Genomic DNA, 27,668 nt, shown 5'->3' on the forward strand with positions numbered 1-27,668 from the left:
TATATATATATATACACACATACACACAGACACATATATATAAATACAATGTATATACAATACATATATACAATGTATATATAATACATAATACAATGTTTATACATTACATATATAAAATGTATTTATAATACATATATACAATACATATACATTGCTTTGTGAAACTGTGTAGGTATATGGGCTGGTTAAATTCCTAGTAAAAGCATTGCTGGGTCAAAGAATTTATGGGATATTGTATTTATCATTTAATAGATTTTGTCAAATTGCTCTCTGAAAAAAGGTTGCATCACAATATGTGGCCCAACAGTGTGGGAGTGCCCATTTCCCCACAAACCAATCGACAACATTATCAAATTTCTATATTTTGACAAACTTCTAGCTGAAACACGTAAGACACAGTTGTTTGGATTTGCATTTCTTTCAAATTGAGCATCTTTTCATATATTTATCAATTATTTGTATTTCTTTTCTGACAACAAATCTGTTCATGTCTTTGGTTCATATTTCTACTGAGTTCTCATTTTACTAGTGATTTGTAAGTTTTTAGATTACCACAAATTAGCCATTTGTCATCCTATGCTTGTGGGGTTTGTATTTTACTTTAATAAAATATTAAATGTTTATGTAATCAACTTATGAATCTTTCAATTTGATGGAGAATATAAGTTAGTCATGAGCAATTGAGTTCTGAGAAGTCATATCAAGGTTCTAGAGCACTCTGGGCTCCTTGGCTCACTTCCTAGAGGGGCCTCCCCCACACAGAGGCCCCTTGTAGGGAGAGCTTCCTGCTAGAGTGTCATATTTCAGCATTCAAGGAAAGAGGCTGCTTAAGGGTCTATATTTAGAGTATGACTCCCTAGCTGGGACAGCTGAATGGGGACTAATTTCTGCATACTTTGTCCCTGAGTTCTGGGATTATTCTGAGGTGCTTGTATGGGTGGTACAGTGAAATTGTCACAGAAGGCAGCGAGTGAAAAGGCCTCTTTCTCCTGGTGACTGCTTGGGATCCTGTAAACTGTGCTTTTTGTGAGGGAAAAATGACAAAGATTTCATTTACAGACCCTCACCACTTTCTACACTGGAAGGTGCTGAACACAAGCTGCTGCTAGGGTGACATATAGTACATGAACAGATACTGGAGATATCTCACCAATGTCGTGATTAAATGAACATTCCACCTGCTAAGCCTCATTTCCATCAGTGGGATAATAGTTGGTCCTGTCCAGGGTGTGAGGAGACATGCTTGTGTAAAATCCAAATAAAGCCCTGAAAATGGAAAACAGGTTAATCTCGGAAGTCACCAGTTTTCAGGCACTGGGTTCATCAGGAGCTGGGTCTTCATTCAATCATCCAGGAGTCATCTATGAGGAAGTTCCCAGACACCTGACACAAGATCATAGTTCATTTCAGTCAGAACCTCAAAAGGTTGTAAATCACTTGTGGGAAATTGAAACTTTTAGAAAACTGAACGTTTTCCCACAGATTATAGATGACATTGAAACCGTGATTTTGTTTGACATTTGTATATAAAATGTCAGTAATTACTAATATGTTTTGAAAACTGAAATAGTTCATAGCAACTAATGTGGCACAAAATAATGTGTTTTGTTATTTTTGCGAGCTAAAATTTAAATGTCAAATGAAAATGGCTTGACTCCATTTCCCGATTACAAAAACCATGAGTGAATTGTTAAAATAAAATTAAAAAAAGAACATAAAAAATGTTAAGCGTCCTTTCTAAATGCATTCTCTGCCTCCTTTCCTGACATCCCTTCCCTGGCCCATTTTGGTGCAGCACTGTTGGGGACTGTTGGTCTTATAGTCTAAGGCAGAAACAGAGGATTCCTCTAAGAATCCAGAGAAAAGACTAGAGCAAAGGCCTGGGGGAGGGTGAGATGCAGACCCTCCCCAGTAACCCTAGAAGGGCAAACCACAACCGCAAGACAGAGAGGCTACTCAGATTGGAGAGGACAGAGCTGAGTGACTGGGCGGTGCACGCTAAGGCCCACCGCAATGACGGGTGGAGGGGGAGTTGGTGCACCGTGAGGTGGGGGGTAGGGTCCTGCAAAACTCCCGGCCGTCCAGAGGGGGTGGGGTGGGAGGGGAGAGAGCTTGGTGACGCGAGGCCCTCACGTGACCTGGAGCTGCAGAGCTACGCAGCTCTCCGTGCAGTCGTCACTCCTTTCTAGGTATCAGCTCCCCGCTGCCTTGCGCCTGGCGGGCTGGCACTGGGTCCGAGGAAAGCGGAGCAAGTAAGGGGTCTGGGGCCCGCGCGCTGAGGCCAGGGGGGCAGCCGCCCACCAACCCCGGTAGCTGGTTCGGGGATACCGGACAAAGCGGGTTCAAGTTCCAGGAGCCTTCGCTGTGATTCTCCCGAGTCCCCTCCCCCTGCCTACGTCTGTGCTGGGGAATCTTGGGCTCTGACAAGGCGGATAGTTGGCGGGGGGTGGGGGTGGGGTTGGGGGGATGGGGGTGGGGGTGGGGTTGGGGGGGGTGGGGGTGGGGTGGCGGGGAGGAGTGTCTCGAAAGGGAAATGCAGAGATTGAGATGTCCCATCCTCTCTGATTCTAATCGCTGACCGCACACTTCCGTCCAGATTCCTGCTCCTTTCATTGGAAGGGACATGTCGCCGTGGCATTTACACAGAAAATGGTGGGACTTGGTGACCGGACGGTGGGGTTGGTGGGATGGCGTTTTGGAATGCGGGAAGGGACATTTGATAACAGGGATCCTGAATCCAGAAAGGTGAGTATTAGGATCTGTGTCCTCCGTGCTGGTCCAAGCACTCAGCGCGTTTCCTCTCTTCTGTCTGATGGACAGTAGATCGGTGTGGCACTGTTTTGTGGCGAGGCAAGGGAAGAAAGAGAGAAGAAAACTGCACGGGATCTGTGGAGGTTAGTGTGAGCACAGGCACTGCCTATGGACAGTTGAAGTTCTGTGTGCATTCTCTAAGGCAGGAACTTAGGTACCACTGTCTGATTGGGATATAGGGTGGGGCTAACTAGGGGACTTTCCTTAAATTGCGTTTACTTACCCAGCTTCGGATTTTTAACTTAAATTGTATGTTGAAGACCAGTAAAGACAGCAAACTTTTCTATGGATGCTTTAATTTGCACTCCAGATAATATTGAGAAAATGCAAATTATATCAAAGAACATTATTATTATATTTTGAGATAGCCTTTGCCAGGAGGCATAGCAATTTTACAAAAGAAAAAGCCTTTCCTCACTCCTTGTCTGTTCTGCTGGAGACTCCTAGAGATGTATTTAAGGAGAAATAGGTGGCAGTCTGCTATGTATGATTCTAGAGTAAGGGATCTGGGGGCCTCCATCTCTTTCTCCATTTCCAGTTTTCCAGATTCCCCTGTCTGAACACCTTGGTGAAAGAAATGATGGACTTTTGGGAGAAACCCTAGAATCTTACAGGTGGTTTTAAAATAATTTCCCTCTGTCTCTTCCCTTTTATTTTTTCTGCCTCCCTTTTACTATGGACAAGTAAACAAACAGGAGGTAACAGACACTAAGTCCTCATAGAACACACAAGTGCCCTAATCACTGACCCCATTTCAGTGCTGGGGAAGCCACAAGCTCTGCTTTTCAGAGAATGGGTTTCTAGATCTAGCACAGCAGGTACTGGGACCCCTGTTTTAGATATTGGGATGTAACAAGCACTCAACAGTTAACCTTCCCCTTCTTCTCTGTTTGTTCCTAGGTCTTCCCATAGGCCCACAGTAGGGCTGTTTACCATTGGAAGCAAGGGAAAGGGGGAGACCGGCCTGGAACCATGAAGGTTGGTGTGAAGGTGAGCAGTGCCTTGCGATAACAAGAGGGTGAGCACAGAAGGTGGCTGAGACTTGAGAGCGTCTTAGTGGAGGGTATTTCTGCCTCTCCTACACTCTGTCAGATTTCCACAGTGTTGCCAATCCCTTGGTGATTTCTGTCCTGGAAACAGGAGTAATATTAGGATAAGGGTGGGCTGGAGTGGACTGAGAAGACAAGAGGAGGGATCACAAGATGGAACACATTAGCAAACTGGACATGGGCTCTGGCAAGGCAGGTACTGGGGTCAGTGATTAGGGCACTTGTGTGTTCTATGAGGACTTAGTGTCTGTTACCTCCTGTTTGTTTACTTGTCCATAGATCTGCCTGCAGGTCTGCTGTAGGACTTGAGATTACTGGAAGCAAAAAAACAACGAGGAAATTGCCTCTGATCGGTATAGACTGGTAAGAAGATGGGGAATACCTGTAGATCTCCAGGGTGGGTTGGTGGAGACCAGTGTGCATCTAGTAGGGTCAGTGTGCAGTCTGGAGGATCCTTAGCCTCTCCCTTTCCCAGCCACCTTTCCTACCATCTCTGTCACTTACCCCACACTCTTACCTTTATTTTGGTACAGAAAGTGGGGTAAACTGAGCAAGATAGAAACGTAGTTTGATAATGTGCCTGTCACATTAAGAACAAAGTCTCCAGTCCCATCTGTCCCTCCGTCTGTCTGTCTGTCTCTAGGTCCACAGATCTCATGAGTTTATAGATCTACTTTAGGGTATATCACCAATCAAAAGAAGGAAAGAGGAGGGAACTGCTTTGATCATTACAGGTTGGTATGAAGGTGGGGACCTCTGGGAGTGGTGACAAGAGTAGGTCCAGTAAAAATCGAGGTCTGAGGGCTTCTCAGTCTCCCCCATTCATAGTCAGCACCACACTCCAACATCTTTTTCATTATTCATTTGGTGTAAGGAAATGTGTATGGATGTACCTTAGGGGAAAGTTGTTGGGCACTGGGGAAAATGGGGAGGGGAGAAAATAAAAGGGATGGAGAGAGAGTTTGCTCATCATCCTCTTCTCCCACCAAACACATCATTTCTACACTTTTCTGTCCTTCTGTATATCTATCTGTATGATGCACGAAATTAGAAGAGAAATTTTAGTCCATTTCCTTCCTCCACTTCTAGGTCCACCTCCAGTGGCAGCTGTAGTGGCCTCTAAGTGGCTGAAGACCAGCGCCCTCACAGGCCTACACCCAGACCTACTACCCTCTTTCCCCATCCTGATTGAGCTCCCCGTACCTTGTTCGTGCCTTCAGTAGGGGTGATTACATGGGTCGCATTCAGGAAGTGGGTTGGGTGACTGCAGGATTGGTGATCTGGGCTGGTACCTGCTACTGCATTCACAAACTAACCAAAGGAAGAGCCCAGGGAGTGAGGAAACTTTCCAGAAATGGGTCCAGAGTCAAGATGGAGACTGTGGTTGGGGTACAGAACCAGACCTTGGCCATGAGTGAAGCCATGGCTGGAACAGAGACTGACACTAGACCCATGGCCAAGACTGGAGCAGAAACTAGAGCAGGAGGTAGGGTTGGGGTTGAAGTAGAGACTACCACCATTGCTAAGGTGATCTCTCAGGCCAAGACAATGGCTGAGGTAGACGCAGAGAACCAGTCTGAGGCCAAAACAGTGTCCACAACAGGGGGCATGATAGAGGCAGTGACTCTGAATGTGGCCCAGCTCAAAACTGGGGAAGTGGCCATGAAAGAGGCAGTGACCCAAACTGACTCTGAGGCTGGGAGAGTAGTCAAGAAGGAGGCTGTGACCCAGACCAAGGCTAAAGCTTGGGCACTGGTTGCCAGGGCAGAAACCAAGAAACAAGTAATGACCCAGACAAAAGTTGAAGCTTGTTTACTGGCTGAAAAAGACACGAACAAAGTAATGGTGACACAGAATGAGGCCTTGGGAGTGACCAGGGAAGCAGCCAAGATGGGTGCCATAAATAAGACTGGAATTATGGCTGAAACCAAGGCAAGAGCCCTGGATGAGACTGTGAATGTGGCCAAGACTCAGTCTGAGGCCAGGCCTGGTCACATAGTTGATGCTAAGGGAAATCTTAATACCATGTCCAGGAAAGAAGCTGGAGTGGACATGAAGTCCTGTGCACCATCTCAGGCTGTGGCCAAGATCCAGGTTGACAACATGCCTGGTGCTGGGGTTGAGGCCAAGGGGAATCACAAAACAGTGTCTCAGGCAGAGTCTAGGGCAGACATGAGGGCTTCTGCTCAGCCTCAGATTGTAGCCAAGACCCAGGCTGAGGCTATACTTGGGGTAAAGTTTGATGCTGGGGGTAATACCAATGCTGTGTGTAAGGCAGGGGCAGGGGCAGATATGAAAGTTTCAACACAACCTCAGACTGTGGCCAAGAAACAGGCTGAAGCAATGTTTGGGGCCAGGGATGATGACAGAGGAAATACCAATGTCACATCTAAGACAATGACTGGAGGTGACACGAGGGCTGCTGCTCAACCTCAGGCTATAGCCAGTGCTCAGGCTGAGCCTATGCCTGATGCCAGAGTTAAAGGTAGAGGCAATTCCAATGCTGTGTCTAAAACAGGGGTCAGGGCAAACTTGAGGACCAATTCCCAGGCTGAGGCCTTGCTTGATGCCAGGGTTAAGATCAGAGACAATCCCAATACCATGTCTAAGATGGGGGCTGGGACAGACATTGAGCTCTATACACAGCCTCATCCTATGGCCAATGTCCAGGTTGATGCCTTGCCTGATGGTAGGATTAAGGCTAAAAGCAATGTCAACACCATGTCTAAGGAAGGGGGTGGGACAGACACAAAGGCACAGTCTCAGGCTTCTAACAAGAGCCAGGTTGAGGTTTTACCTGGTACTAGAGGTAAGGCTAGGGGAAAAGCCAAAAGCAAGTGTAAAGCAGAGGTGGGGATAGAAATGAAAACCTGTGCACAGCCTCAGGTTGGGGTCAAGATCCAAGCTGATGCTTTACCTGATGGCAGGGATGATCCTAATGCCATTTCTAGGTCAGGGACTAAGGCAGACCTGAGGGCCTGTGGTCAGCCTCAGACTATGGCAAATTCCCCGGGTGAGGCCTTGCCTAGTGCCAAGAATAAGGTCTGGGGCAATTCCAATGCTATATCTATGTCAGAGGCTGGGCCAAATACAATGGGCTCTGCCAAGCTCCATGGTATGTCCAATTTCCAGGATGATGCCTCACCTAATACTAAGAATAAACTCAGGGGCAATCCCAGTGCTATGTTTAAAGCAGGGACCGGGCCAGATTCAATATGTTCTGCCAAGCCTGAAACAGATAAAACAGACTCTGCCCAGCCCCAGGCTGTGGCCAATTCCCATGGTGAAGCCTTGTCTGGTACTAAGAATAAGGTCAGGGGCAATCCCAATGCTGTGTCTAAGACAGCAGCTGGGCCAGGTGCAATAGGCTCTGCCCAGCCTGAGGTGTCTAATATCCAAGATGAAACCTTGCCCAGCACTAAGAATAAGGTCAAGGGCAAGTCCAATGCTGTGTCTAAGACAGGGGCTGGGCCAGATACATTGGGTTCTGCCCAGCTCCAGGCCGTGGCCAATTCCCAGGGTGAAGCCTTTCCTGGTATCAAGAATAAGGCTAGGTGCAAGTCCAGTGGTGTGTCTAAGACAGGGGCTGGGCCAGATGCAGTGGACTGTGCCCAATCTCCGGTTGTAACCAATTCCCAAGGTGAAGTCTTGTTTGGTACTAAGAACAAAGTCAAGGGCAATTCCAATGCTGTGTCTAAATCAGGCACTGGGCCAGATACAGTGGGCTCTGCCCAGCTCCAGGCTGTGTCCAATGCCCAGGTTGAAGCCTTGTCTGGTACTAAGAACAAGGTCAGGGTCAATCCCGGTGCTGTGTCTAAGGCAGAGGCTAGGGCAGATGCAATGGGCTGTGCCCAACCTCTAGCAGATACAACAATCTCTGCCCAGTGCCTCACTGTGGCCAATTCCCAATGTGAAAACCTAGTGTACCTGCCTGGTACTAAGAACAAGGTCAGGATCAATCCCAATGCTGTGTCTAAAGCAGGGACTGGGCCATATATAGTGGGTCCTTCCCAATCTCAGATTGTGGCCAATTCCCAGGGTGAAGTCTTGCCTGGTACTAAGAACAAGGTTAGGGGAAATTCCAATGCTGTATCTAAGATGGGGGCTAGGCCAGATACAGTGGGCTCTGCCCAGCTCCAGGCTGTGGCCAATTCCCAGGGTGAAGGCTTGTCTGGTCCTAAGAATAAGGTCAGGGGAAATCCCAGTGCTGTGTCTAAAGCAGAGAATGGGTCACATATAGTGGGTTCTGCCGAGCCTCAGATTGTGGCCAATTCCCAGGGTGAAGTCTTGCCTGGTACTAAGAACAAGTTCAGAGGAAATTCCAATGCTGGGTCTAAGACAGGGGCTGGGTCAGATACAGTGGGCTCTGCTCAGCTCCATGCTGTGGCCAATTCCCAGTGTGAGGCCTTGCCTGGTATCAAGCATAAGGTCAAGGGCAATCCCAGTGCTTTGTCTAAAGCTGAGACTGGGCCAGATACAGCGGGCTCTGCCCAACCCCAGGCTATGGCTGATTCTCAGTGTGAGGCTTTGCCTGGTGTGAAGAATAAGGTCAGCAGCAATCCCAATGCCATGTCTAAGGTAGAGGCCAGAGCAGATATAACAAGCTTTGCCCAGCCCCAGGCTGAGTCTGATTCCCAAGGTGAATCCTTTTCTGGTGCCAGGAGTAAGGTCCAAGGCAATCTGAGTGCTTTGTCTAAATCAGGCACTGAGCAAGATATAGTGGCCTCTGCCTGGCCCCAAGCTGTGACTAATTCCCAGGATGAAGCCTGGTCTGGTACTAAGAATAAGGTCAAGGGCAATCCCAATGCTGTATCTAAGGCAGACACCAGTGCAGATATAACAGGTTCTGCCTGGCCCCACGTGGTGGCCAGTACCCAGGGTGAAGCCTTGTCTGATATTAAGAACAAGGTCAGGGTCAATATCAACACTGTGTGTAAGGCAGAGGTCAGGGCAGATACAACAGGCTCTTCCCGGACCCAAGCTGTGACCAATTCCCAGGGTGAAGCTCCAACTTGCACTAAGAATAAGGTCTGGGGCAATCTTAGTGCTGTGTCTAAAGCAGGGATTGGGCCAGAAACAACGGGCTGTGCTTGGTCCCAGGCTGTGGCCAATTCCCAAGGTGAAGCCTTGCTTAGTGTCAAGAATAAGGTCAGAGGCAATCCCAATGTTGTGTCTAAGGTAGAGGTCAGAGCAGATACAACAAGCTTTTCCCAGCCTCAGGCTGTGTCTGATTTCCAAGGTGAAACCTTGCCTGGTGCTAGGAGTAAGATCCAGGGCAATCCCAGTGCTATGTCTAAGGCAGGCACTGGGCCAGATACAATGTGTTCTGCTCAGCTTCAAACAGATGTAATAGACACTGCCCAACCCCAAGCCAAGTCTAATTCTCAAGGTGAATCCTTGTCTGGTGCCAGAAATAAGGTCATGGACAATCCCAATGTGGTATTTAAGGCAGGGGCTGGGCAAGATAGACGAGGCTCTCTTTCACCCCAAGCTGTGGCCAGTTCTCAGGGTGAGGCCTTGCTTGGTGCCAGGAGTAAGGTCAGGGGAAATACCAATGCTGAGTCTAAGGTAGAGGCTGGGGCACATATGATGAGCTCTGGCCAGCCTCAGTCTGCGGCCCATTCCCAGAATAAGATCTTGCCTGGAGCAAAGGACAAGGCTATACCCAAGTCTGAGGCAAAAGTCACAGAAGATGAGGGCTATGTAAAACCTAAGACTGAAGCCATGCTCACTTCTGAGAGTGGCGGTGGGACAGGCACTCAGGCCTGCAGAAAAATTCAGCCTAGGGTCCATGACTATTACTGGAATGGGATTGGTATTGAGGATTGGATTGCTTCTGAGCGATGGATAAAATTTAGGTTTCAGGCCAGGGATGGATACTGGGAGAATAGCATGTCCTGGGCTGATGATGAGAATGAAGCCAGTGTCGAGTCCTGGAGTGGGGCTAGTAATAAGTCTGATATTAAGTCCTGGGCTGGGGCTAAGGCTGACAATGAAGCTGGTTTTCCTTCCTGGGCTGCAGCTGGCGACCAGGCTTGTGGGGGGCTCTGGGGTGGGAGCCAGGCCAGTGAAGAGTCCTGGGCTAGGAACAAGGCCAGTGGGGGTTCTTTGTCAGAGGTTGGGGACATGGCCATTGGAGGGTCTTGGATTGGGGTTGAGAACCAGGCCAGTGTGGGATCTTGGGCTAGTACTGGGAACCAGGCTATTGGTGAGCCCTGGGCTGGAAGTCAGGCCAGTGGGGTGTCCTGGGCTGGGAAAGATGCCATTGGAGGGTCCTGGACTAGAGTTGAGGAACAGGACAGTGGAAGGTCCCAGGATGGGGCTAGGATTCAGGCTAATGGAGGGTCTTGGGCTGAAGCTAGAGCTGGGAATGTGGCTAGCATTGGGTACTGGGCTGAGGATATGGACCAAGCTAGTGGAGGGTACTGGATTGGGAACAGTGATCTGTCTGCTGGATCTAAGCCTAGTTTTGAGGATCAGGCCAGTGGAAATATGTCCTGGTCTGTGGCTGGTGGCCAGTCCAGTGGAGGGTCTAGGCTCAGGCCTGAGGATCAGTCTTGTAGAAAGTCCTGGGCTGACACTGCAGACCAAGCCAGTGGAGGGGCCAAAATGAGGCCTGTGGACCAGTCTGGGGGTGGGTCCTGGGCTAGGGCTGGGGAACAGGCCAACAAAGGGTCTAGGCCAGGGTTTGTGGACCAGTCGAGTAATGGGTCCTGGGCTAGCACTGGCAGTCAGGTCATTGGAGGATTCTTGGTTGGGACTGTGGACCAGGCCAGTGGGAGTTCCTGGGCTGGGACTGGTGATCAGTCTGGTGGTGAGTCCAAGCCTAGATTTGAGGATCTGGTAAATGAAGAAGAGTCTTTGGCTAGGGCTGTTGGCCAGGCTGGTGGAGGGACAAGGTTGGGGCCTGAGGACGAGTCCAGCAGAAGGTCCTGGGCTGACTCTGAGGACCAAGCCAGTGGAGGGTTCTTGGTTGAAGCTGTGGACCAGGGCAATGGAAGGTCCTGGGCTGTACCTGGGGATCAGGCTGGTGGTGGGGCAAAGCCTAGATTTGAAGAGCAGACAAGTGGAAGAGGGTCTTGGGCTGACAATGGGGGCCAGGCTAGTAGAGGGTCTAGGCTAGGTCCCAGGGACCAGTCATTTGGAGATTCCTGGGCTGGCAATGGGGACCAGGCCAGTGGAGAATCCAGGCCAGGGCCTAAAGACCAGTCCAATGGATGGTCCCGTGCTTGCCGTGGGAGTCAGGCTAATGCAAGAGGGTCCTGGGATGGGGCTGGTGGCCAGGCTGTTGGAAGATCTAGACTAGGGCCTATGAACCCATCCAGTGGTGGGTCCTGGGCTGATACAGGGAGTCGGGTCAGTGGAGGGTCTTGGGTTGTGGCTGGAGATCTAGCCAGTAGCTGTCCCAAACCTGGATTTGAGGATCAGGCCAGTGGAGGAGGGTTCTGGTCTGGTGCTAAGGACCAGATTGTTGAGGGGTCTGATACAGGGCCTGCAGACCAATCTAGTGGTGGGCCCTGGGCTGGCACTGAGAGTCAGGCCAGAGGAAGGTCCTGGGCTGGGGCTGGGGATCAGGCTGATAGCTGTTCCAAACCTGGATTTGAGGACCTGGCCAGTGGGGAAGTCTCTCAGTCTGGCACTGGGGATCAGGCTAGTGGAAAATCTTGGCCTGGGTTGAGGCCTGGTAATGAGGCCAGTAGAGGATCTAGGCTGGGGCCTGAGGATCAGGCAAGTGGAGGGTCCTGGGCTAGGGCTGATGACCAGGTCAGTGGAAGACCACAGGTCAGTGCTGAGATGGAGGCCAATGAAAGATCCTGGTTTGGGACTAGAGCTGAGATTACTACAGGGTCCTGGTTCAGGAGAGGGCAAGAGGCTGCTGGTATTGTGTCCAAACTTGGAGGTAAAAATGAGGCCAGTATTGAATCCAGATCAAGGGCTGAAGAAGAGGCCAATATTGAGTCCTGGACCAGATCTGAAGAGGCAGCCCATGTGGATTCCTGTGTGGGAACCGGGGCTGGGGCAGAGGCCAGGAAGGAATCTTGGCTCTGGGATGGAGATGCAGCCACTACAGGGTCTAGGCTTGGGGGTGAGGAAGAGGCTTGCATGGGGTCCTGGTCTTTGACTGAGGATGTAGATGAGGATGAGCTAAGTAGAGTGTCCAGCCCTGATATTGAGGAAATCAGTTTAAGGTCCTTGTTTTGGGCTGATACTGAGAAGAGTAATGAGTTCAGATCCAAGAGTGAGAGAGATGTCTATAAGGCCAGTGCCAAGGATAACCTTGAGGCTTCTGGTGGAATTGATGTAAGGTCTTGGTTCTGGCATGGTAATGAAAACAAAAGTGAGGACAAATCTGCACCTAAGACTAAAGCCAAAAAGTCAATTGAGTCAAGAGGCACATATCCATCCATGGTCCCTGGGGCAGGAATGGGGTCATGGGCGGGAGCCATGATCTGGACGGAAATGAAATTTCCATACCAAAATGAGTCTTGGTTCCCACCTGAAGATGAAATCAGAAAGATCAGGTGTGAGGAGAAAACTCATCCCTGGACCTGTCGCTGTAAACGCGAAGCTAATATGGATCCACGAGAACTTGAAAAACTTATTTGCATGATTGAGATGACTGAAGATCCTTCTATTCATGAAATAGCCAATAATGCTCTATATAACAGTCCTGATTATCCATTTTCCCATGAAGTCATTCGTAATGCAGGTAGAATATCAATTATTGAAAGCTTGCTCAATAATCCCTATCCCAGTGTTAGGCAGAAGGCTTTAAATGCACTGAATAACATCTCAGTGGCTGCTGAAAATCATAGGAAGGTGAAAACATACTTAAACCAAGTATGTGAAGACACAGTGACCTATCCCTTGAATTCAAATGTGCAGCTGGCTGGACTAAGATTGATAAAGCATTTGACTGTTATTAGTGAATATCAGCATATGGTTACAAATTATATTTCAGAATTTCTTCGTTTGTTAACTGTGGGAAGTGGAGAAACCAAAGACCATATTTTGGGAATGCTTTTGAATTTCTCTAAAAATCCATCTATGACAAAAGACTTACTCATTGCCAATGCACCAACATCACTGATTAATATCTTTAACAAGAAAGAGACAAAAGAGAATATTCTTAATGCTCTTTCACTATTTGAAAATATAAATTACCATTTTAAAAGAAGAGCAAAAGTATTTACCCAGGACAAGTTCAGTAAAAATTCCCTTTATTTCATATTCCAACGACCTAAAGCATGTGCCAAGAAACTTCGAGTCTTAGCAGCAGAATACAGTGACCCTGAGGTGAAAGAAAGAGTTGAGCTATTATTAAGTAAACTCTGATTAGTTATATGTTTCCAAACAAATCTGAGTAATATTTTGGTTTTGCTGCCTGGAGGTAATGCACATTGTAAATTGCATTATAACTTTGAAACTGATGTTACTTATGATGGTCTATAGCTGGATCACTTTATGAACACCAAATGAATTCAAACTTGTACTGAAAATACATGTGTTGATTATTACCTTGTCTGGATCAAGATATTTTTAGTATGCTTCATGAGCAGAAACTGACCTGATTTTTCATAAGTAAGGTAATTTTTGGTCCTTTGTGTGGACTTATGTTTATACATTTGAGGCTTTATTTTTATGTCATCAATAAAGTTGTGTGTCATAAGCAGGAAAAAAGAGACACATCTTTGTCCTTGGGTTTATGATCTATTTGGAAAGGCAAGATGTATGGAAACAAAAATATACTACAAAACCATGAACCTCTGATCATGGCCAAACAGTGCAGAAACTTCTGCAGGCAACAGTGGTCAGAGAAAATTTTACAGAGGAGGGGGACACTTGATGAAGCTGGGCTTGAAGGATAGGATAAAAATGGGGTGGGAGAGCATTTGGAGGAGGGATGAGTGGTGGGAAGAAATGCATGGAGGTGGAAATCCTGCTCCATAGAGGAGGCTGGCCTGCCTGGAGTTCCACGTGTGGGGAGGGGAGTGATGGGAAATGTAATCCATCAGTTTGGGTGAGCCCTTTCATGGAGGATCCCTGACTGCTAAACTGAGTTGTCTTAATGTTACTCCATCCACCCCTGGGTGACCCCACAACCTTTTGTGACCAAAGGAATGAGCAATTAAAGGAAAAGAATGTAGCTGATCTGTGTGCAGGATGGGTCAGAGTTGGGGTGGGGACAAGAGTGGGCACTGGAGATTGGAACACCAGTTAGGAAGTTACTGCCATGGTCCAGGTATGAGATGATAAAAGTGTGAGACTTCACTACTGGCCATGGGAATAGCAAGGGGAGGAAGTAAGTGATACACTCTTTGAACAAAGAAATGATGGAACTTATCTTGAGGGCATACATAGAGGGACAATTTTATTTTAGGGTCCTGGTGGTATTTAATAGGAAAACATTCTCTTTGTTGACTAACTCTGGTGTCTGTGTAAGGTAAATACATTAGTTATTATTTTGAAGTAATAAAATATAATAGAAGAAAGAACAATGTTTAGTGCTTCTATTAGATTTCTTTTAGAAGTTTGATTGAGGCAGGGCCTTTATGGAAACACTGAGAGTGGTGTTTATATCTTCAGTATATCAATATTCAACTGATATATTGATTCAGTATATCAATACTGAAGAATATCCACCTTTCTCCCACCCCAGATTGTGGTGAGGGTGTGGTGGGAGGGGCACTCTCAAACTGGGCTGGTGGGAGCATACATTGGTACAAGATCAATTTGGATACATGTTTCAGAAGTCTTTAAGATACACATGATCTTTGACCCAGTAATTCCACTTGTAGAAATTTATCTATAGAAGATGATCAAATAATTGGCTTGTACAAAGCTGTGTATCTTCATACTGTTTTGAAGAGTGAAAAATTGTGAATGACCCAAGTGTCTCAAAATAGGCAATTGGCTAAACAAATTAGGGTGTACCTACACATAGAAACATCTTGCAGCTACTGAAAATTGTGATGGGCATCCAGACTTATTTACTTGGAAAAAACTCAGCATTAATCTTAAGTGGGAAAAATAGGCTGCAAAAACACATGCTATACTTTTTATAAAGTAAAAGTATATATCTAAATTATCTCCTGTATAAACTTTGGTGTATACTCTGAGAGTGTTAATAGTGTTCTATGGGTGTTAGATTAATGGGCAGTTTTATCTCTTTTTTGCTCATCTGTATTTTCTGATTTTTATATACACCACAAATTTTTGCATAACTTGCCAAGAGGAAATGGATGGATTTGGATTAAGCAGACCTGTCAATAGTATATCAGGGAACTAGGGCAAAATTATAAATAGAGGTTCACATATTGATGTCTAGATATTTGGAAGGTATAAATTAAATTTTTGAATAAATATTTAAATAAAGCTGTAAATGTAAGTGTAAATGTTTGAAAATTTAAATCTTGTTAATCATTTTAAAAGTAAAACTGTTCTCAATTCTATTATTCAATGGCCACTAAGTTTCTAGTGGAAAAAATGATGTCACATTTGTGGTAGATTCGGCAGTCTGTTGCCCTAAATCCTCCTTCAGGAATAAAGAGGTTATTATTTAGTTGCTAGGAGTGCTGCCAGCAGACAGCCCTCAGCTGTCATCCCTTTTCAGGAAATGCCTCAGCTGGGAAGTCACATCCCCCAAGGTCATGCCCTCTTCCTGGGGGTACTTTCATCCAATGGCTGATTGACATGGCCTTCTTGCCCCAAATGGGACAGCTAAACTTCTCCTTCTGTCCAATCCTGCTTCCTTCTTTTCCCTTCTACAGATTTTGATCTCAAGAGCAATTCCTAATAAAAGCCCTTCATGCTGAACTCTGAGTCTGCTCTCCAGGAAGCCAACCTACAACAGTTGATATAAGCAGTAGTTCAGGAAGGCAAACACTGTGATGAAATTTTGGAGATGAATCACCTGCTGCCCATCTGGCAAGGAGGACCCCATCACTGATGGTAGGTGGAGTAGATAGGCACCTGAAACATGTGGCAGAGGAATTGTCAGAGCTTTCAGCGATGGTGAACTGGGATGGCACTGGTGGAAGGAGATGCATTAGCTGGTTCTATGTAGCAGACTTTTGAGAAATATGTGGGAAATATTAAATATAAAGAATGCCAGAAAATTGTGTAACTATTTCTATGCTTGACTTCTAGAAAAAAAATAATGAAAAGCCAAATTAAATTAATCAGCAATTAAATGCTATATGTGAAAGCCAGAAAGTTTCATTCATAACCTATAAAGAGGCCCTCTTCTTTTCTAGGTAGAGGGTAGAGAGATCGTAGGACCAGGCCTAGGACTTATTGAAAGCAAGCTTCAAAGAAAGTTAGAATCCCAACCAAGACAAGTCTGCTATTCTGGTTAGGAAGGAATGGGACCCTGACACGTGGGATGGGGACTTATGGATTGATATTCCTAAAAATCTTGTATTCTCAGATTTCCCTGGTCACCTTGAGCATTCAGAAGTGTCCCACTCCTTCCTATTTAGGGCTAGTATTTCACTTTGTTTGAAAATGCAGTGTCCTTTCTCCTGTAAGGTAATGTGTGTTTCCTTCAGAACCTACCCCACTTCTCATCCTGGCCACTGGGCCTATATATAAGATTAAGTCACAGCATAACCTCCCTGGGGATGTGCTGGGCCTAAGAAGAAGGAAAGAAAGGGAATACCCCAAGAAGAAGCTATAGGACTTAGCCAGCATGTACTAGAAAGTGCTGAGGGGGAATCATGGGACTAAATTCTGAGGGCCTTGATCAGGGGAGATGGAATATAAAATTGAATAAGGGAAAAATTAATTGTATTGAGAGTCATCTCCCAAGATGCAGTATTTAACATCCTGGGAAAGACCCCAGGAGATCTGTGAACTCACTAGTAGAATGGCATCTCAGAGTATGGAAAAAAAGAAAAAAGAATTAAGTGAGGTTTAAATGCCAGAGTTGTCATAGCAGATGGCAGGGAAAGGGTTAAAGTCTCAAAGAAGTGGGAATGATAGAATAAATATATCATGAAAACCCTCTGGAGGAGTATGTTCTTCAGGAGGACCCAAAGGGCACACTATTTGCTGGAGCTATAAGGAATGCACTGATGAAAGGAGCAGCAGCAACACTAAGTTCAGGGGCGGCTTGCCTCTGGAGGCCAAGGCTCAGAATAGGAGAGGATGTTACAGGATGAGGAACACTGATAGAAATGGTGATAGTTCAGGGCACTTGGGTGGCTCAGTCAGTTGAGTGTCCAACTCCTCGTTTTGGTTCAGGTCATGATCTCACAGTTCGTGGGATTGAGTCCTGAGTCAGGCTCTACACTGACAGCGTGGACCCTGCTTGGGATTCTCTGTATCCCTCTCTCTCTCTTTCTCTGTCCCCCACTCTGTTCATACATGCATGCTCTCTCTCTCTCAAAATAAATAAAATAAATATTAAAAAAAAAGAAAAAAGAATTGGTGATGCCTCTGAAACAATAGAGGCAGGATGACTGCATATAACCATCAGAAGTCGGGTCAATGCAAATACCATAATGTGCTGCAGAATCAGAGTGATAGGCAGGGAGGCCTGATCTGCAGAGAGCTGTGGAGATGATTAATAGAACAACAGTGCCCTGGGGAAAATAAGCAGCCAACAATCTGTACCGAATGTGAGCAATCATCAAAGATGGTTCAGAAGTCTGAGGGACAGTGCCTAGATAAAAAGTCACAGTTCCTTGCTCAGTTTCTGACCCTAACTCAATTTTTGATCCAGAGTGCATTGTTTGAAGGAGAGGCTTGGTGCAGAGGAAGAAGAACCCTACAACATTAGTAATTATTTCTCCAGTCCTTCCATTTATGCATGTAGCTGTATGCAGGGAAAAGAGGAATACTCAAACATTTTGAGGACTTTTGGACGGTAGTTATGAGTTGATTTACCCAAAGACCTAAAATGTCAACATGTTCTCCTTCTTAGAATAAGGGCAGATGGGAGCCTGGTATTAAGTGGACTCCTGGCCTATGTTGAATTCAGAGTGGCTCCACTGGGTCCACAAACCTACCTGATGGTTATTTTCCTGGTCTCTGAATATATAATTGGAATAGAAATTTTGGTAGTTGGTATAAACCCTACATTTGTTTCTTGGCCTGTGGAGTCAGACCTGTTTGTAAATGAAAAGTGAAGTTTCTGAGACTGCCCTCACCTTCCTTGGCCAAGATAATAAACAAAAACATATAGCATCTTGGGGAGGATGGCAGAGGTTAGTGCCACTATTAAAGACCTAAAGAATGCTGGAAAGTGGTCCCCATCATATCTACATTTAATGCACCAGTTTGGGCCCCTGCAAAATGTGGGCAGAGCCTGGTAGACGATGGTAGACTATTACAGACTCAACCATGTAGTGGTACAAGTGCAGCTACCATGTCAGATATAATATATTTGCTAGAGCAGAATAACATGAGCTTAGATACTTAGTAATTAGCTATTGATTTGGAAAATGTAGTTTTCTGTCCTGATCAGAATAAAACATCAGAAAAAGTTCACATTCATGTAGAAAAGACAACAGTATACACATACAGTTTTTCCTCAAAGGCCTACCAACTCTCCTGTCCTCTGTCATATTATAGTCTGAAGATAGCTGGACCATCTGAATATAATACTAAACCGCTATATTGATGACATCATGCTAATGGGACCAAAATGAGTAAGAAATGGTTAGCACATTACAAGCCTTGGTAAGACACATGTACTCCACATGATGGGGGATAAACCCTACAAAGATCCATGGACTGGCTACGTTAAGTGCAGGTTTTAGAGGTTGAATGATCTGGGGAGCATGCCAGGGGATCACCTCTAAATTAAAGGACAAATTATTGCATTTTTCACCTTCCCCACAAAGAAGGAAACTCAATGCCTGGTAGGCTTCTTTGGGTTCTGGAAATACCATATTTCACACCTGGAATTACTGTTTCTACCCATATACTGGGTGACACAAAAAGCTGCCAGCTTTGAGTGGAGCCTAGAGCAAGAGAAGGTCCTAAGCAGGTCCAAACTTTGGTTCCAAGTAGTCTTGGCACTTGGTCTATACAATAGACAGACCTTATGGCATTAGAGGTATCTGTGTTGGCAAAAGATGCTATCTGGAGTTTTTGATAAGCCCCAATGGGAAAGTCAGAGCTTGGTCCAGAATTTAGGGTCTGGAGCAAACCAATGCCATTTGCAGTGGAGAATTATATATCATTTGAAAATAGCTCCTCACATGCTACTGCATCCTGATAGAGATGGAAAGCCTGGCCATAGGACATCAAGTGACCATGTAGCCAGAACTGCCCATCATGAACTGAATTCTGTCAGATACACCAAGGTATAAGGGTGGGCAGGCCCAGCAACCAGATGGAAGTTTTACACGCGGGATCAAGCATAAGCAGGGCTGGAGGACACATGCACCTGCACAATTAGCTAGAGCAGATCCGCCATGATAGCTACCACTGTTGCATTATCATCATTAATTCACCTTACACCAGTGCCCCCTTGGGAAATCTCTTTTGACAAGCTGACTAGGAAAGAAAAACCCAAGCATTGTTTATAGGTTGGTGGGCTTGGCTTGTGGGTATCAGCAAATATAGCAACTCCAACCTAAGAAAGCCATGGTGACCAGGAAGGAGGGTCTGAGTCACACTACCAGGCAAACCACCAAGACCCTAAGACTGATGAGGATCTATAACTGTTAGTTGAAGTGGGAGATGATTATTTGCAGCTTTGAGACCAGCTACAGTACCGAAGGTTGTAGTTTGTCCAATGTTTCTCCTAGGAAGAGAGGTCCACCAGACTCCTGGAAGAGTTGATCCCAGAACTTATATGAAGTGGATCTGGGAGGCACAAGGTCTGGACTGTGGTGGACATTGTAATGCCTTTCCCAGAGCTCCCTTTAGCAATAAAGGCCTTATTACTTCAGTTGTTAGGAATTCTGCCATCAGAGAGCCCTTAGTTGCCTTCAGGGATTACGTTAGCTGAGAGTTATCTTGTTCAAGATTACATCCCATTGTCAGGGTGACCCACATCCAATGACTCATTGATGCTGTGTATAAAGGCCTGGCGCTCTTTCCCCTGAGATAGTTTTGGAGTTTCACTTTGTCTTCAGAATTCCCTTCAAAGTATGCTGAGGCCTTCCATTGAGAGCGCACTAAAATTTGATTTCTCCCTTTTCCAATTCCTGCTTTTTTATTCCCTTTCCTTCCATAAGTGTTGATGCCAGGAGCACTCCCCAGTAAATCTTCTATTCTCTCATCTTTGTCTCAGAAAATGACTCCTCGAACATCCAATCTGTGACAATGCTTTACATATGTTACATCTATCTATCATCTATCTATCTATCTATCTATCTATCTATCATTTATCTAATCTAGCCATTCTAAAATCAAGAGTAATAGGTGTTGTTTAATGTGAAATGTTCTTTAACCTCTATATGCAACTGTTGCAAATATTGCACTGATTTTTTTATTACTTCTGGAGCCACAGGCTGGAAATTAAAGATAAGCAAGAAAATGGACACTTTTGGGAAATGATAGTTTGTTAAGCAGAAACCTGTTGTATTCATGTATCTAAGAAGGCTTTGACAAGTTAGTTTGTTTCTTCTCTTCCATAAGTGCTTCCACTGCTTGAATCTTCCCTGCCTTCTGAAATAATGTCTGCCTCTTAGGTCAGCAGTGGCATGGTCTACAAATCTTCATGACATTTGGACACAGTTGCCTTTTGTTTAGAGGATAGAGGGGAACAGGTGTGGAGAAGTACTTTCCTGGAGCCTGAACAGTACTAGCCAAAGTGCATATGTCTAGGGTTATAAGTTGCACTGTGCCAACAATGAGCACGAGATCCTGTGTCCTTTGTGTTATTCTGTGTGTGTATGTGTATGTGTGTGTGTGTGTGTGTGTGTGAGAAAGAGAGAGAGAGAGAGAGAGAGAGAGAGAGAGAGAGAGAGAGAGATGAAGGACCCTTCAAAACATGGGATTTAGAGAGGGCCCCTCACGCCCAGTTCTAAGGGCAGTGTTGAGAGTAGGATAGAAGTGGATGACACTCCTAGATATTTGGGGGAGTTAAGTGGTATTATAAGCTAATTCTGGGTTCCAATGTGGCCCAAAGTCCTGATTCTTACTCTAGTGCTGTTTTAGCAGACTCAGGGCTCAGGGGTTGGCTTAAGGTTTTGGATACAGTGGCCTTGCTGGATCATGCACATATGAGGAATAGTTTAACATCACTTTTTGAAGATTAAATGCAGTTCTTTTTGGACAAAAGGCCCAGTTCTGATTGACCCTTAAGGCAGTGTAGCGTAAGGGAGAGATTGCAATCTGGAGCAGAGGATGAAGCAGGAAGGGTGTTACTATTTCTCTTCATTTTTATGTTTCAAACCTAAAGGAGCATATTTGAGAGGGGAATGGAATGAATCTGGTTTAAACTATATGAATTTGAGGTGCTTATGGGACTTTCAAGTGGAGATGCTCAGTGTTTATTTGACGAGTATGGATCTAGAGCTCAGAATAAAGGTCTGACCAAAGATAGGTATTTTAGATGATAACTAAAGCCAGAGAGTGAGTCAGGTGGCTCCAGTAAGGGATACAGACTGAAAAACTGAGGACAGAATGCTAAGAAAACTCAACACAAGTGGGACTTTGGCAGAGAGGAGTGCAGAATTGAAACTGAGGATATGGCTTCCCATCAGCATTACAACACATATCAAGGGGCTTCTGGGTGGCTCAGTCGGTTAAGTTTCCGACTTTGGCTCAGGTCATGATCCCCATGTCAGACTCTGTGCTGACAGCTCATAGCCTGGATCCTGCTTTGGATTCTGTGTCTCCCTTTCTCCCTGCCCCTCCCCTGCTCTTGCTATCTCTCTGTCTCTCAGAAATAAATAAACTTTAAAAATTTTAAGAAAATATTACAACACATATCTCTATATATTCTTTTTCTTCCCTTTTAAACAATGTGGCAAAGTACACCAAACATTTACCATCTTCACCATTTTTAAGTGTACAATTCATTGACATTAAGTACATTCCCTTTGTCGTGTAACTGTCACCACTATCCATAAGTACATTCCCATTGTTGTGTAACTGCCACCACTATCCATCTCCAGAAGTCTTTCCATCTTCCCAAACTGAAATTCTGTACCTATTAAATAATAATTCCCCATTATTCCCTCCCTCAGCCCCTGGCAACCACCATTTTACTTTCTGTCTCTATGAATTTGACTACTTTATAAGTGGGATCATGCAATGTTTGTCCTTTTGTGACTGGCTTATTTAATTTAGCATAATGTCCTTGTATTAGTCTGCTTGGGCTGCTAGAACATAATACCGCAGACTGGGTGTTTTAAACAACAGAAACTTATTTTCCAAAAGTCTTGGAGACTGAGAAGTCCAAGATTAGGTGCTGGTAAATTTGGTTTCTGTGACAGATCTCTTCCTGGCTTGTAGACAGTCACCTTCTTGCTATGACCTCACATGACCTTTCCTTGATGTGTGCACCTAGAGAGAGAGTGAGTGAGCTCTCTGGTATTTCTTCTTATAAGGACACTAATCCTATTGGACAAGCCACCAGACAGCATGACTTCAAATCCTGGTCTTTTCACTTAATAGCTACATGATCTTAGGCAAATATTTTCATTTCTCCTCCTCATTTTCCCTATATTTCAAATGGAAATAACAAAACCTATTTTATAGAATTGCTGTGATAATTAAATGATTAAGTGCTCAGAGTAATACTTATAAATTGGCATATATTATATATTATTGTTATTCCTTCTATATATTTTTGTTTCCCTTCAATTCTGTCTGGTTTTGCTTCATGTACTATGGGGCTTTGTCATTAGGTCCACATATTTATATTTATAATTGTCATATCTTCTTGATGGACTGACATTTTCATCATTATAAACGGCCCTTCTTAGTTTTTAATAACAGTGTGTATCTTAAGGCCTAATTTTTCTGGTATTAATACAACCATTCCAGGTCCCTTCTGGTTACTGTTTACACATATAACTTTCTATCCTTTGATATTCAACCTATTTGTGTCTTTGAATCTGCATGTCTTTTGTATACAACGTATGGTTGGATCATATTTTTAAAATGTATTCTGCAATCTCCGCTTTCAAATTGGAGTGTTTAATACATTTATATTTAATGCAATCACTGATAAGGTATAATCTGCCATTTTGCTATTTGTTTCTATATGTCTTATGTCTTTTTTGTTCCCCTATTCCCCCATTGTTTCCTTCTTTTATGTCAAATAGGCATTTTCTAGTGTGCCATTTTCATTCTCCTGCCATTTCTTTTACTATATTTTAAAATAAATTCTCCTGGGTGGCCCAGTCAGTTAGGCCTCCAACTCGATTTCAGCTCAGGTAATCATCTTGTAGTTTGTGAGATCAAGCCCTATGTCCAGCTCTGCATGTGAAGCCTGATAGGGATTCTCTTTCTCCCTTTCTCTCTGCTCTTCTCTCTCTCAAAATAAATAAGTAAACTTAAAAAAAAAAAGATACTCTGTTAGTGGTTGTCCTGGAAATTACAATGAACAACTTAATTTATAAAAATCAAGTTGAGATCAATACCAGCTTAATTTCAAATCTTTTCTCCTAATAGTTCCATTCCCTAACCACTCCTTTGCACTGTTATTGTCATACAAATCATATCTCTATATATTGTATGTACATCAACATAGATTTATTCATATTGCTTTATGAAGTTGTCTTTCAAATCAAATAGAAAAAAATAGAGTTACAAAAATACATTTATACTGTCTTTTATGTTTACCTATATAGTTACAACTATATATTTACCTATATAGTTACAACTATATACTATATATGTATTTTAATATTTTGTTGAGAGCTGGATATTTTAGGTAATATAGCAACCCTGCATACTGATGCTCTTCTCAGTGGTCATTGTTATTATTTTATCAGTTATTTGTTTATTCGTTGACTTAGTAGGACTAATTCTGTGAAGTTTACTTCCTCCACACTCATAATGTGCATCTCTGATGTCCCAGCTCATATCTTTTTCCTTTGTTTTTATCTTTGAGCTTGGCTACTTAGGTTTTGCCCGTGGATTAGCATAAGTCACTTATTGGACAAAGGTTGTGCTTAAGTTCCCTTAGCCAATTAGATATTTACCCTTTTTTAATGTTTATTTATTTTTGAGACAGATAGAGACAGAGTGCGAGCAGGGGAGAGGCAGAGAGAGAGAGAGGGAGACACAGAATCTGAAACAGGCTCCAGGCTCTGAGCTGTCAGCACAGAGCCTGATGCAGGGCTTGAACCCATGAACCGCGAGATCATGACCTGAGCCGAAGTTGGACGCTTAACCAACTGAGTGACCCAGGCGCCCCTAGATATTTACCCTTTACCGTTAGATATCTGTGTAGCTGCTCTCATATTTCAGTGAATTTACATATTTTGCCTCTCTCCCATTCAGCCAGGGAGTAGTAGCTTGGAGGTTTCTTTTCTGATTGCTACTGAAAGACTATAGACATTCACACATTTTTCCAGACTGCCAAAGATGACTGTGATTTTATTTTTAATCTTGGCTTTCTAGGATTTGTCCCTGGGCCAGAGTAGCTTATGATTTAGTCAGTGTTTGGTCAGAGGTTGTGTTTAAGTTCTTTGTGCCAGTGAGGCTTTATGCCCTGTGTTTATGGGTCTCTATATGGCTTGGGGAATCCGTTCAAGCCTGTTGCATGTCTTTCTCTAATTTTCCCAAGGGGATACAGCCTAGCATATACCACAATCTTCCTGACCACCACAATTTTATATGTTCTCAAGAGGGCTCTTACTGGTTGTCTCCATGGTTCTCTCTAGGAAACTTGTGATTGTTCTGACATTTTTCTTGTATTAGTGGTATTAGCTTCCTCTTAATTATTCTGCACCAAGATCTCCATTGTTTTTTGACAGTGTCTGTCAAAATGCATGGAATTTTCTACTACCATTTCCGGATTATTTCAACCCTTTCAGGCAGACAGAGCATTCAGGCAGAGCCTCAGCATTCTTCATCCTTGTGCCCTGCCTTTCTTCTTGGGACAAATGCTTCAACCGATGCACCAGAGCAGAAGGCAGGTACTTTTTTTTTTTCCCCCGAGTGACACTCTTGCTCTGTGAAATGGTGCTGGGAAAGGGTAGCATTTCCTGTTCTTTTCAGCCTTCCTTTCCTAGAATAGAAAAATTATTTGAGGATATAATTGTCAAAAACTTCCTAGACGCTTTGAAAGTCATAAATTTACAGATGCAAGAAGGTCAATAAATCCCAAGCAGGATAAACTCAAAGAAAACTATGCTTAGATACATCTTATCAAACTGCTGGAAACCAAAAGTAAAGAAAAAAACCTTGAAAGTTGCTAGAGGAAAATAACACATTACTTATAGGGGAACAACAATTTGAAAGACTGTGGTTTTCTTATCACAAACAGTGAAGGTCAGAAGATAGTGGAATAACATGGTTGATGTGTTTAAAGGAAAGAATTGTCAACGCATAGTTACAGTTCAGGAATGGAGTATGGAGATGAAAATAAAGATGTTCCTCGATGAGGGAAAACCAAGAGAATTTGTTGCTAGCAGACATGCTCTAAAAAAATGCTAAAGTAAGTTCGACAGCCTAAAGGGAAATGATACCGGGGGAAATCTGGAATTCAAGAATGAAGAAGCAATAGAAAAATGGTAAATATCTGGGTAAATATAAAAAATTTCTATTCTTTGAAAATAATAGCGATATTGTATTAGTTTCCTACTGTTGCTGTAACAAATTATTGAAAACTCAATGGCTAGAAATAAGACACTTTTATTATCTTAACAGTTCTGGAGGTCAGAAGTCTAAAATGGGTTTACAGAGCTATGTTTCCCTGGATGCTGTAGCAGAGAATCCATTTCCTTGCTTTTTCCAGCTTCTAGAGGCTACCTGCATTCCTTGGCTCATAGCCCCACATCACTCTGATGTCTGATTCTGTCATCATATCTTATGTGGCTCTTCTGCCCCCCCCCCCTTATCAGGACCCTTGTGGTTACACTGGGTCCACTCAGCCAATCTAGTATAATCTCCCTATCTCAATATCCTTAATTTAATCACATCTGCAAAGTCCCTTTTGCCATATAAGTTAACATAGTCACAGGTTCCAGTATGTAGACATCTTTGAGGAGACATTCTTCTTCCTACCACAACATCATCAAGGATCCACTAATTTTTTTTTTTATAATTTAAGGTGTTCTAGAGCATAAGAGAAGGTGGAAATCTACTGAATTAATTCTATAAGGCTTCATAAGACTTATACCAACACAAAGAGGAATAGAAGTAAAAATGTAAACCAGAGGTTAATCTAAATCATAAATATAAGTGCAAAAATCCAAAGTAAAATATTAGTAAATTCAATATAGCACTGTAGTAAATAGAATTGTAATAATATTCTCTATTTTTTGTGCTATCTGTATTAGATTAGCATCAATGCTATGAAGGCAATGCATGGGCTTAATAACATGGACTTCCACTCACCAAGGTTGATTTTGTACTAACACTAGCAACAAAAGTGCCCAAACTGGCAACAAAATAAGATGATGATAAAGCATTCGATACAATAAGACAGTATTTCTTGGGGGTAACATTCAGCTCCATGGTGGTAGGATTATTATATGGGACACCTTTCATCATGGTGAGAACATAAATTTTTCCCTATGGAAATAAATATATATTCCAGATGCACATTCACCTTCATTGCTTACAATGATTCTGTCAGTGCCACCATCCATGGACTTCCAGAATGCCTTAATCATCATCAGGTTATCCTATACAACATTGTCTCTGACTAAGAAACTCATTTAATGGTAGACAAAGTACAATAATGGAGTCATATCCAAAGATTCACTGGTCTGTATTACTTACTCCATCATGCAAAAGCAGCTTGCCTGATAGAAAAGAAAATGAATTTCTGAAGGCTTAGTTATAGGATCAGATGTTCCAGGTTGAGACTGCTATACTACAAGAATACAACAGCTGCTTTAAAACCAGTGACCATGACAATTGTCAAATTATGGAAATAGCCCAGATGTCCATTGACTGACAAATGGATAAAGAAGATATGGAATATTACCTGGTGATCAAAAATAATGAAAGCTTGCCATTTGCAGTAATGTGAATGGAACTAGAGTGTATTATGCTAAGTGAAATAAGTCAGTCAGATAAAGACAAAAATCATATGATTTCACTCATATGTGGAATTTAACAAACAAAACAGATGAACATAGAGGAAGGGAAAGAAAAATAAGATAAAAACAGAGATGGAGAAAACCATAAGAGACTCTTAAATGCGGAAAACAAACTGAAGATTGCTGGAGGGGTGTTGGGTGGGGGAATGGACTAAATGGGTGATGGGTATTAAGGAGGGCACTTGTTGTTATATGTAACAACAAGAGCACTGGGTGTTATATGTAAGTGATGAATCACTAGATTCTATTTCTGAAATCATTATTACACTATATGTTAACTAACTTGGATTTAAAGAAAAAAAAAGAAAACCAGTGACTAATATATGGTGTTATTTCCCTCATTTAGTGAAGATACACAAATCTGGGAATGAAGGGGTGGAGGAAGGAGTGCCCCTTTCTCTCTCTCTCTCTCTCTCTCTATATATATATATATATATATATCCACAGCCTTGGGCTCAGCAGATATGAAGGTTCTATTTTATAGGGAATGAATGTTTCTAACAGGGAATAAAGCCACGGTTCCATTAAATTGAAAGCTGAAACTGCACCCTGGCTATTTTGGTCTCCTCATGCTATTGAACTGAGAGGCAGAGAAAAGGGTTACTGCACTGCCTGG

General features: G+C 43.7%; 1 protein-coding gene across 8 annotated transcripts; it reads left to right on the forward strand.

Annotated features, from left to right (window-relative positions):
* Window positions 1-2,165: 2,165 nt before the first annotated feature.
* On the forward strand, window positions 2,166-15,982 carry ARMCX4 (armadillo repeat containing X-linked 4). Of its 8 annotated transcripts, XR_001511481.2 has the most exons (6): window positions 2,166-2,255; window positions 2,824-2,897; window positions 3,715-3,804; window positions 4,143-4,226; window positions 4,507-4,597; window positions 15,635-15,982. XR_001511481.2 is itself a non-coding variant. In XM_015542879.2 (5 exons), the coding sequence occupies exon 5, from the start codon at window positions 5,097-5,099 to the stop codon at window positions 13,197-13,199; it is 8,103 nt and encodes a 2,700-aa protein (XP_015398365.1). In that variant the 5' UTR covers window positions 2,166-2,255; window positions 2,824-2,897; window positions 3,715-3,804; window positions 4,143-4,226; window positions 4,953-5,096; the 3' UTR covers window positions 13,200-13,976. The 8 variants fall into 8 exon arrangements, 6 of the variants coding, with proteins under 6 accessions (XP_015398365.1, XP_015398366.1, XP_015398367.1 ...); XR_006213454.1 differs by lacking the exon at window positions 4,507-4,597; XM_015542879.2 differs by lacking the exons at window positions 4,507-4,597; window positions 15,635-15,982 and adding an exon at window positions 4,953-13,976.
* The last annotated feature ends 11,686 nt before the right edge of the window (window positions 15,983-27,668 follow it).

Source organism: Panthera tigris, chromosome X (assembly GCF_018350195.1).
Source record: "Panthera tigris isolate Pti1 chromosome X, P.tigris_Pti1_mat1.1, whole genome shotgun sequence".
Classification (NCBI taxonomy): Eukaryota; Metazoa; Chordata; class Mammalia; order Carnivora; family Felidae; genus Panthera; species Panthera tigris.